The 12,303-nt window shown below is 41.9% G+C and overlaps 1 protein-coding gene across 1 annotated transcript; it reads right to left on the reverse strand.

Annotated features, from left to right (window-relative positions):
- Nucleotides 1-1,929: 1,929 nt before the first annotated feature.
- On the reverse strand, nucleotides 1,930-9,731 carry LOC138731861 (coagulation factor X-like). Its single transcript, XM_069878139.1, has 5 exons — nucleotides 9,610-9,731; nucleotides 6,997-7,128; nucleotides 5,063-5,226; nucleotides 4,230-4,347; nucleotides 1,930-3,190 (listed from the first exon to the last, which is right to left on the reverse strand). The coding sequence occupies exons 1-5, from the start codon at nucleotides 9,683-9,685 to the stop codon at nucleotides 2,628-2,630; spliced, it is 1,053 nt and encodes a 350-aa protein (XP_069734240.1). The 5' UTR covers nucleotides 9,686-9,731; the 3' UTR covers nucleotides 1,930-2,627.
- Nucleotides 9,732-12,303: the final 2,572 nt, after the last annotated feature.

The raw sequence follows: 12,303 nt of genomic DNA on the forward strand, positions 1-12,303 counted from the left end.
TTTCCCAACAAACTGAAGGCAAAAACTACCCCATGCCCCGCGCATTGATGGGTCTCCAAAGCACCTTTGCCTGAGACAGGAGACTGTGACCAGCCACCCTCTGCCCAGTTGGTCTCTTCCTCCTCATAGGAAAGAGTCCTGGAGAAGCTGCAGGACAATCAAAGCAATCGCTGCCATCTCCAAAGAGGCAGAGAAGGCAGAGGCCAGGTTTTGCTGTGGTTTAGCATGTTAAAATGGGTTATAACTCAATTGAATGCCTGGACCATAAGCCAGTTTGTTCACCACAAGAATTTTTCTTGGCAGATCCAAAAGGCATCACCGTTTCCAAAAGATGGAGGAACTTGCAGCTGTTTTGGAGATGTGTCAGTACTGCCCTTATGATTTGGTTACAGATTGCAAGAAATCCTGGGGGAGCGGGCAGGGAGGAGGAATGTAACCCCAGTGAGCTCTGATTCTCACCTGTGGATGCTGCACCCACAACAAGGACTTTGAGTCTAGCCACAAGGTTTTGTAAGTCTCCTGGCATCCTGGCAGTGAAAACAAAAACTGTCTTGGAACTCCTCTGACATCTGCCCCATCCCCGGAGGTGTTCCAGGCCAGGCTGGCTGGGGTTTTGAGCAATCTGATCTAGTGGGAGGTGTTCCTGTCCATGGCAGCGGGGTTGCACTAGATGATCTTTGAAGGTCCCTTCCAATCCAAACGTTCTGTAATTCTGTGATCTCTGTAAATGCAAGCTCTGACATTTTTTTGTTTCTGTGCACACATTGCTAAAAATAGTAAATGCTGTTAATATGTCAGTTATTAAAAACATTCTTTATTTCCACCTTCTTGCTTCTTTTTCCTTTCCCCACACTTTTATGTTAACATTATTTTCCCTACCAAAGTTGCAAACGATAAAACAGGGTATGGAACAGCCAGAGGATGGCAGAGCACATGCACAGGCAGTGCCGTATAACTTAAGCTTCTAGGGAGAATTTCAGTGATGGATAAGGGGGTTTAGTGAGGTAGTTAATTCTGCCCTGAGATGAACAATATCCTGATCCCCTGTGAAAAATGTAGTCTGTGCCATTTGGATGAGGATTCTATAAATTTTTCTCCAGTTTTCTCTGATAACATCTCCCCATTATCCTAGACTGGATTTGAGGATAAAAATGGTTAAGGATGGCTCACAGAGAAAAGTGATTTTTCAGGTGAACCCCTGAGACACTGACACAGACCGAAGTGGGCAATGAGGAGAAAAGAAAGTGTTTGGAGTTTACCTGTAATTCAGACCTTTAATTTCTATTTTCTGTTCCTCTCTCTTCCTGCATGATTCTCTCCCTTGACATCGTGGGGCAGCAGCCCTGTAGCTGTGTTCAGATGTTGTGGTTTAAGGTCTTCCCGTGACCAGCTGGTCACTTCTTCTTCAAGAGATTCAGCAGGAGGGAAGCCCCTGACCTGGCCTCAGCAGTGCCAGTGCAAAGCCAGCACCCATGAGCTTCCACTCACAGACCACACTGTACATGTTAAAAATTACACCAAAATGGTGACTTTCACACTTGCAAACTGGATATTGTGAAGCCAGGGAATGAGAAAAATATTACACAGTTTAAGCCACAAAATCATTTGTAACATCTCTCTTTTCTCTCTCTTCCAAACTACGTACTGACACAATTTTTGAAGTACATCACAGAGTACTTCATTTTTCTGTAGAGACTCAAACATCCTAATATCTAGCTCACCATTTTAATGTATCACTGAGCCAGTTGGAAAACAAGTCTTTTTTTGCCTCTAGATTGAAATAGGGCAGACAGAAGATGTCAGGTTCAGGTGACTAGAGAGTCAGGCTTTTCTTAGTCTTGAAATATTATTTATCCTCATGGATATAAAAACTCTTCAGTTGTGAATAATTTAAATAACACTTTATATAAATGATGACATACAACGATGTTGTAATTTGTAGAGTATGCAATGCATTCACTTTATTATAGCCAAAATCATGACATGAATGACACTGGTAAAGAAAGGATCTTGGAGAGAAATCCAGAAATGATCAGAAGACCATCAGTGATTCTGGTGATGACAAACAGGCCTTTTCAAGTCAATAAGCTTCATCCAACAACTCATTTGATTCAGTGACACACCCAGTGATTTAGATTCATGTGGATACATGGGTGGTTCTTGCATTTTCTAGCTTTTTCTGTGTACATGTATATAAATCTAGAAAATTCAGTAGCTTTTCCAGAGCTTTTTAAACCCTGTCCTGCTCTGATATTGTCTTTGTTATTATCCTAGTCTGGCTTTTTCTATAAAGCATGTGATGCCATAGAAATGAGTTAGTTCCAACTTTCATTGCAACAGGGGAGAGCTTGCCAGCACAGACAAAGCCTCCAAGAGACAAATATAGGCTATCGCAGTAAGAGCAGGAGGAATTCCTAAACCGTTTGAAGAAATTTCATTATTGTCCCAAACCAGCAAGTTCTGTTTGAAGTCCCAGCTTCCCTTCTAAAACAAGCTAGGCATTAGCTCATGAAGGAACAGATGGCATCTCTTAAGGGAAACTCCAACTATCAGAATGTAGGAAGCATGCTAAAAAGAAGAAACTATTACTTAGGGATCGGGTCTGATGGCTAAGACAATTAGCTTTATTAAAAGTCAAACAGCTCAAAGTTTTCTGCCAAAACACTTCTTACCCAGGGTAGGAACTTCGACAACTTGGTGTACACTCCATATTTCCCTTGTCTTCCACACCCTTCTCCCCAGCTGATGATACCAGTAACAAAATAAGTGCCATTGTATTCGGTTACATGAGGGCCTCCTCCATCCCCTTGGCAGGCATCTTTTCCATCTTTAGCATAACCAGCACAGAACATGTTTCTTGTGACTGGTCTATAAAGGGCACGCCTGCAAGTGTTCCTGTCCACATAAGGGATTTGAAGCATTTTCATTCTTTTGACCATCCGCCCGTGTTCGATCATTCTCCCAAAGCCACTGACAATTCCAGACGTTTGGTTCATCAGAACATAGTTAGCAAAGTCTTCTTCTGGAAGGCATGCTGGGACAACATCCTCAGAAAATGTGATGGGTTCCTCTAATTTCAGAAGGGCTATGTCGCTGTCGTAAGTTGTATTATCATATTTATCGTGTGCAATTATTTTTTCCACTCTGTGGATTGATCTACTTGGTTCTTCCTTTTCTTTGTCCACCATCCCTATGTCAGATTATTGAAGTAGTTGTTAATACCAACAAGTCTAAACTGCATCTCCATAAGAGAAGGCACCAAATTCCTTGCACTTTGTCTAGGCATTGTACTGTACAAATAACAGGGATGGGTCCACAATCCTGATATAGCATTTTGTATCCATTTTGGAGGCATTTAAAAGGCTAACAAAATGCCAAGCAAGTCGAAAAACAGAAGTTTGCTATCACAATAATGCTCTCAATGAAAGCTTTGATGTAATATTTTGGGCTTCATTACAATATACCAATGGCACTCATGATATACAACAAAACACCCCGGGGGATCTTGCCCCTCTCATTTGTAGAGCAATGTAGTCAAACACACGTAAATAGGAAATAGAAATTAATTGTCTTTTAAAACTTAAATATTCTGCACACAAAAATTTAGGAATTAATATATATTTCATCTTTCCTAACTTGTATGATGTCTCTTTGGGAATTAAATGGACAGAAAATTGGAGTTTAGGTAAACACAGGTTTTGCTTTACTATTTCAGGCTGAGTGCAACTTTAATGACTCAGAACACCATTTTTCAGTGCCTGGAACTTGTGATAAACTACTGTTTCATAAATCACAGGAATAATTAACAAATTTGAGGTTTCAAGTATGGAACAGACTTAGACTAGCATCTACATGCTGACAAAACATTTAACATCTATTGTTAACATCTGGAATTCTTCAAGGATTGGCTAACGCAGGAAATTGCCTAAAGGTGTAATGTTAGACCAATTTAACTACATCAGCTCAACTTTACTTGCCCACATACCTTTCCAGTTTATACTTGGCTTCTATCATATATAAGCTACACTAGGCCAAGCCAAGCTTAAAGAAACTATAGATTCAACAAAGTTGAACGTGTATTTCACTGTTAGTCAAGGAACATGATGAGGCAGTGAGAAATACAAGAGGGTAAGAAAAACTCTGGCAGAGTTCAGTGTCTTGTATATGGATACTAGAACATGAGAGAGTTTCTTATTTTTGTAGCAAATGGCAAAATAAGAAGCACTTACCAACAATAACCCGTAAGTCTTTGTACTGGGTAACGCAATGAGCTGCAGAAAGTATAAAATACTCATTCAGAATTGTCCCCCCACAAAACCAGTCATTGTACTCATGTACTAGAACAGCCTGCAAAAAGAGAGAAGAAAGATAAAACACAAAAACATGCATGCAGAGACATCCTGCATAGCTACCTAAGACTCAAACAGTCTTAAAATAAACTTTTCTTAAAATAAACATTTTCGTATGTATTGTCTGTCAAAGGCATTCTTCATTCAAAGTTGTTGAGAGTTATGATGAGGTGTAGCTACCACAGTGGGAAATTTGTCAAGGACAGACCATTTTCCTGTCTCAAAGCGGAGTTTGGGCATTCAGTTATTTTACCAGAAGGTTTTGGTTCTTATTTTTTAAACAAAATTTAGCTAATATTGTAATAGCACTAATCCAGTTGGGGATTTTTGTTCCACTTTTCTCTCAGCCACAACAGGAACTCAGTCTATTCTTCTGATACTGCCGTGCTGCAACCCAACTAACGGAGCGGCTGTCAAGGAAGGAGCTCTGCGGCTCACCCTACTCCATGTCCTGTATCCACAACCCTACTTGTCTCCTGGCCCTCTTCGCTCAGCATTTTCTTGGTGTTGAAAAATAGACACGATGTCATTCATGGTAGGAGATCTGTGCAGAAGTACAGTACTCAGGAGAGCGGAACAACCACCCAAAATCTTTCAGGAAAATCTTTCTCACACCCCGTGGCAACTGGGGATGAATATGATAAAGAGTAAATGGTTGCTGGTCCTGGTGAGCAGGGTCAGGTGGTAAACATCTCAGCACGAGGTCACCTTACCTGCCATGGGGCTGAGCTGGGTAAACTGCTAGCCTCCCCATTGACCTCTGGTTGGCTGCTCAGAGCCTCAGTGGTTTCCTCATTTTCAGGATGAGCATCTGGACTTGCTGTGGTTCCTCTGACTTTCTCATGATTTCTCTGAAGCTTGCCACAGGGGAACTTGACTGCAAAGGCAAAACCAAAATGCTAATGTTTGACGTCTGGATGCACCAGGACTTAGAGGCATGTGTTGCTTGCTGAGAGAAAGGTATTCCCATCAATAACCCTGTGCAAACAGCTGTGAAGGTTCAGCTGCTGTCACCAGCCTTTGTTTCAGCTCAGGGCTACCCTCCTGGCTGATTTATGCAAATTTATACGATGTGGAGGATCACAGTCTTCCATTTCAGGGTGGGAAATGGTGCCTGTGCTGTCCCTGAGGCATCAAGCCAAGCGATACACAAGGTATAGTAATCTCCAGCAGAGCAGAAGGAAAGACAGTTGCTGGTGAAAATTTCTGTAACAGCAGAACCACCCGTCATGAGGACACTTGCATATTTAATTCAATTGTAAAGTGCTGTTGTCGAGGAGCTTTCCTTGAACTGTTAGGCAAGTTTTCTCTCACTTTCATGAAGAGTTGATTCCCTGAAAGTGACCTGATTCCCTGCAAACCATTTTTGTCTACTATAGGTACCTAACTGTAACTCTAAAGGCTGCTTTTCAATGCAAACCCCATGTTCCAGAGGGTTTGAATAATTTGTTGTGGTGGAGAACAGCATGAGGTGCACTGGGAGCTTGATTTATATTTCTGACAATTAAACTGCCCCTTATACCAAGGACTGCCCAACAAGCTCTGCTGAATGGCACTTCAGCAATATTATAGATTTCTCAAGACATAAACAAAAACTTTGAAATGGAAAGGACCAGAATCATTGAAGAATGAAAATAATTTTCCACTCCTAAAACTTGCCCCTTTTGAGCAAGTGGGAAAATAGGTTCAGCATTTTTGAGGTATTTCAAAGTTAAGCATCTTCCATACTTGGCAACACTATTTTCATGTACCTGCTGTTACTCAATCTTTCATTATTGGGATATTAAGCCAAGTATTCTATGTTAGAAATTACGAGCTCAGAACAGCAATTTGGGATTAAATTACAAAGGGCAGTATGACAAATATCATCAGAAAATTTGACTAAGATAAGTAATTGTTGATGTTCGCTCCGAGTGCAGGCAAAACTGGTGGATTTAAATTCTGTGTCAGTAGTTATTACTGTATTCAGGTTACTGTGCATTAACTGCAGAAAACCTGCTTGTAGAGGAAAATGGAGAGGCATATTGTATTCCTTTTAAATGGAACAGGTGATATTTGAGGGCAAACAAGTGAGATATAACTACAATTACATTATGTCATTACCACTGAAATTATAATGAGTCCTTGTGAACTGTACATGGTAAAGGGAGAAGTTTCTTGGGTTCCTACTCCTTTGGATCTGTAGGTGCCCAGCACAAGCTGGAAGCCTTGAAACCCACTTCTCACCAATGAGAAATCTAACACATTCCTTTCTAACGAAATTGCCTAGAGCACGAAAGGCCTATTTCAATCTGTGAGAGATGACAATGAGAACCCCATTGTAAACACCAGTTTCTCCTACGGCTTTGTATCTGCTGGGACAGAGGTTTTGTGTTCTGCTGCAAGAACACACTTACTTACAGAGAACAATTCCATGTGCTGTTTCTGTCACTGCACATTGCTCGCAGTTGCACCATTTGGTGTTACTTAAATCACGACTTTTAGCTAAGATCTTGCCTTGCTGGCAACACTTTAAACAAACCTTATGAAACGTGAACAGTTAATGTTATTGCTTATGCTACAGTGGCACAGCAATTTGCCAGCAATTCCCAAACATAATGAAGATGTGATGTGTCTCATAGAAAGAACTTTAAGTGTGGCTTTGTACCTACAGGAACGCAGGTTTTGTTGTCGTTGCCCAGGACATAGCCAGCAGCACAGGAACATGTGACTCCTTCATCTTCAACTTTGCAGAACTGCTCACAGTTCCCGTTGTTGACCTTGCATGCGTTTGGTACAACTGCGAAGGAGACAAATTTATAGGCAGGTTATAAACTCAAGATGATTTCATAAAAGCACGAGCGGCTCATCAAATCTTGCTTGCAAGCATTAGTCAACCCCCCTGCCATTCAGGAAAATTCTGTGCCATTCCTGCCCAAGGCCTTAGTAACAACAACAGCTGCAACTATCACTGTTTAAAAAATGGGAAGCTGTCAACATTAAACAGACCACTATAATTTTACAGCTTATGCTGTATTTCCCAGCTATAAATGGCAGCTCTTTGGGGGCAAAGGAAGAGCTAATCCATGCTCACCAGTACAGCCATTGTACTACAGCAAAGATGAACACGGGCATGGGTAAGAGGCTAAACCTAGCAACAACTGCAGTATCAATAATAACCTAAGTATTAAACTTGTGGTAGACCCTTGCAATATTCCCTTTCCATTTTTATATGGCTCGTACTATTTACCTTAACTCAGTCCCTGGCACTGCAAGGTCACAGGCAGAACAAGAGAGCTCTTCCTGGCACTAGCAGTATGAGAGTAAGGAGAGGCAAAGCAATCCTAGAAGAAGTTGTTCAACCTGTCCTTCAGATTCCTTAAGAGATTCCACAGCTCACCCATGCAGCCTAATATGCTCCTTAACAAGCCTAATAGCATTCAAAAAGCGTTTCCTAGCATCCAACCTGAGCATCCCCAAATGTGGTCTCATCCCATTGCTTCTGGTTGTAGCTACTTATCCTTATGAAAATGGAGAAGGCTTCTTGCTTTTGTGATGTTTTAGAAATTTCCTTGGTTATGTACTGTGCCCAGAGTGAAATTTTGTTTCCAGTGAATTGCCTTGTTCTTATGTTGGACGACTGTTCTAGTTTCACAAGATTGTCTTGAACTCTCATCTTGACTGACTGTAGTCTTTCTAGTATGGAATGAGCTACAAACTCTGAGTAAGAAGTCTCTTACATCTTGTGGAAAATATCAAGCTTCAAAGATTCTCAGGCTCAGCTGTGTGGAGCCCTGCAATTGCATATCATCTTTCAACTAATTAGCACATTTTCTCAATCAGATGTACATCAAACTTACAGCAGTTTCATCCAGGCCATATTTATCTTTCTATTACAATAGAAGTGTTACATAAAAAGAGATTAGAAGCCTCCCTTCATGGAGAGACCTGATGTGCACTGCACCTTTTGCAGCCACCCCATCTGTTACCCTGTTCTTGAAGAGGTTTCACGTAATTTGTTCCTAACCAGTGCAGATTTTAAAGAACAAAGATCTTCTCCTTTAGGAATAGACTAACATTCTTCTTGGTCTCTCATCCAATATCCACATCCTTAGATCAGCTCTTGGTTTTCACATTATGCTTATTACACTGTATCTACTCCTTAGCTTTTCTGGTTTTGTGCCAGGACACTTGCAATTCTTTTATACAGGTTTAGATTTTTTTTATACATCCTTCTAGAGGTCAGGTCATGAAGGAGTTCACGATTTTAGTTAATCCTCCTATCCTTTCTTGACCCTGGGATAGTCTAGACATGTGCCTTAAACACATTGGGAACTGGGGGGGGATGTGGGGGGTGGGGGGGTGGGCATTAGAAGTAGCCAGATCTTTCTTTCAAAAGATATATTAATTTTATTCTCTTGTTCTTTTTCTTCACTTCCTTCATAAGCCCTGTCACCTTATGGCTACTTTTATTAAAGTCATCTTCCATCTTTGTATTCTCAGCCACTGTTGATTAAAATCAAATGTAGATGAGTGCACTCAAAATTGCTTTCTACATGTTTGTTTGAGAAAATTTTCCTTGAGACACCCTGAAGACTCTCAGAGCACCCTGTGTCCCACTAAGTACCTGTCCCACTTCATCTCTAGAAGTCAAAATCTCCCTCTTACTCCCGGCTCTTGCAACGTGGGTGACTCAGGTGTCTGTTCAGTTGTGTCCAACCAGTCTTCGGTAATCACTAAATTGCTTTAAAGCAAAATTAAGCAACAAAGCATGCATCACGTCTGCAGTATGATTCACATACTTACTCTGTAGAGAAGCATCTCAGGCTCCTATACTGAAGACAGGAAATGGATGCTTGTGTTGAGACTTAGACAAGCACAGTGGGTGACACTGTGGGATTCTCCTTCCCCTCTGCACTGTTAAACCTTGTGGGGTTCATTTTGTCATCCGATAGCTTATGAATGGATAGTAAAGATTATTTAATTATCACATCTCTTGAGGACATGAAGAATAGTACATTGTGCTGTCAGTTTGATAGACCTGCATATTGATGTATTAACCCTGTATTTTACACTAACATAATTGTTTCAGTTGAAAATGTTGTTCCTCTAGTGACTAAGCCCTGGTTATTATTGCACTGCAGCAGAAAAATGGGAAAAATGTCGGTGAGAAAGCAAAGCACTCATGTCACCCTGGCCCACAAAGCACAAATAATGACAAATAATAAGCTATGTGGTTTAGGCAAAGCAGCACAAAGTCAAGCTAAAGCAAAGGTTGTACCTGTCGGCACCATCTGAAGGAAAAGGAGGACAATGGGAAGAAGCCACATTGTCTTGTGGTGACCTGCCATTGCCATCCTCTGAGCTCACTGAACGTCTTCCACCAGTTTCTCTGCAGGGCTCTAGGGCAGCTGCTAAATGAGAAACGCTACAGTGCAAAGGTCATTAACTCATGTGGAAAAAAAAACCAAACCCAAACAAACACTGAGAGCAAACCCTGGGCTCAATGTCATCACAGGACAACCTTAAAATAGAAAAAAGCCACTGTGCTGCAGCAATGCCATCCTGATAGCTGGCAGGATCAGCAAAGCCCCTTTTCCCTGCATGGGCAGCAGGGAGCTGGGTTTGCCACTGAGCACTGTGACTCCTGTGTATTTCGGACTCCTTAGGAAAAGTGGAGTTCGTAAACCAGGGCAGTTTATGCCTCAATAGAATAACATGTGGTCTTGTAGTGAAGCTTGGTTATAGTACTGAAACTTCAGCTATCAGATGGCCACTTGGCAATTTCCTCTGTAAAACCATGGTCTATGGCAACTCCTTCTCTCCCCATCTGCTGCAAGTAGCTCTATATCTTCAGGAAATATGGGCGAAGGCTCAGTAACAGAGCTTTACTAGCTAGGCAGCAAGAAACTCAAGTAAATGATCTGGCCGCTGCACGTGCTCTAAAGATGGAACAACCAGAGCCAGAGCTTTCTGCTTCCTGCAGGCTGGACAGAAGTAGGAAAGCGTCTCAGAAGGAATTAGTAGCTCAGAGCATCAAATTTGCAGAGCTCAGTATGCATATTGCAAAATGTTGCCTCCCAGGTCTGGTAGAGCCTTAGGAAGGAATGGAGTAAGTAAGAACAAATAAAAAAAGAGGGAAAATTAAGGATTTTTTTTCTGGATTAGGACAATAAGGTATTGCACAAGATTTTGGTTTCTTTTATTCCAAATCACTGTAGTTTGAAGTGGTTTAGGTGGGGTGAAATTGATTGTCATTCTTACAGGTGAAGCCTTTGAATCCAGTGGAGCTGGTAAGCAGGTATCCTGTACAGACACAGCAGGCTGGACGGGGCCTGTGGGACACAGGAGTATCCAGTCTCTGTCACAAGTGCCAGAACATTCTTTGACATATTCATCCATTTCCACCTTGTTCTGGATGGAATCTTTTTGTTTTTTTTCAGCTCACACCATTCCATGGGGACAACTGTTGACAGGATCTTGTGGTCTAGAGACCTGCCTAAAGAAAACAATCCTGTCAGGTAAGTCACCTGTATCAGGGAGCAGTAAGGAGGAAGGAAATTCTTGCTTGTTTTTACTGTGCTAGCACAAGTCACAACTGCGTGATAGCAACAGTGACCCTTTGCTGGTGTTGCTCAGCTGGGAGCACACTAAACAGGGGCTGGCAAGATCTCCAGAATCACCCAGCTCATCGTACTGGATCCACAAGAGATCAAGTTAACCTCTATTATCCTTGGCACATTGGGCAAGGCTCCAGCAAAGGAGCCTTCTGGAAAATTTCTTCCAGTTGGACCCCACACCTGCAAAAGCGTGTTTTCCTGCAGTACTGCAGGATACCATAATGAACACCAACTTGTCCACTCTAGGTCCTAGAGTTGGTTATGGGCTTTGGTAGGAGGCCAAGATGCAAGCAGATGTTTCACTTGTCCTCTCAGCATGGTAGGGACACTATTACAGAACGAGGAATGGATATGAAGCCCCTGAGCCGCAGGCATTATAGACACTGTGGCATGGGATGAAAGGCTCTCTAGAAACAAGTTTCATGTGTAAAAGACAAATAAAGTCTGATTGCAAAGCACAAGGACAAAGTCTCTCATACTCTGTGGAACAAAGACAATTCCAAGTACAGTCATGTTGCACACATGCAAACATGGACTTTGATCATCCTCTTGCACGCTCATCTTTTAAACCAGCTCTGTGCCTGCTCTTACAGTACTACTTGACTTAGCAAGAATGTACCTCATTTTATGGTGCTTTGCTTTATTGTGCTTTGCAGATATTGTGATTTTTACTGTGCCATTTTGTAGCAATGAAGTATTTTTTAATTAAGGAAAGTGCAGTGTTTTCTTAGACACAGCACCATTCAACACTTAACAGACTACAGTTTGTAAGCAGAACTTTTACATGCACCGGGAAACAAAACAATTTGTGTGACTTGCTTTGTTGTGATATTTGCTTTATTGCCATGGTCTGGGACCAAACCTGCAATATCTCTGCATTATGCCTGTATATACACCACTGCTAGAAAAACTCAGCAACTGCCACCTTTGCCAGAGGAAGGTCCTCCCCTCAGCTACTTCAACACCGTATATAGTCTAGTCGGAGTTTTACTTCAGCCCTCAATCTTCACTGAACGGGAAGAATCCCCTTAGCCTGAGTACATAAATAGGACTTGGGAAGCACGTAGGTCTGAGGTTGTCCCTTCGAAGAGGGACGTTTCACTCTGATGGAGCATAGAGCAGGCTGCCAGTGAACGGGGGACAAGGAATTAGAAGGTACAAACAGGAATCCAGTGGACAGAAGAACTCAGTGAACAAACACTGCTGAACAAATATTCAATAAGCCCACTGAGGGTTTGTACAGGTGGAGACCATCAAGCTGGGGTAACTGACCTGCAGTCCTTCCTGCCTGCATTCTCCACTGACCAAAGCAATGCTTTGCTGCCGTGCAGAGCTGTATTTCTAGTTTTTCAACC

This window comes from Phaenicophaeus curvirostris, chromosome 1, assembly GCF_032191515.1.
Source record: "Phaenicophaeus curvirostris isolate KB17595 chromosome 1, BPBGC_Pcur_1.0, whole genome shotgun sequence".
In the NCBI taxonomy this organism is placed as follows: Eukaryota; Metazoa; Chordata; class Aves; order Cuculiformes; family Cuculidae; genus Phaenicophaeus; species Phaenicophaeus curvirostris.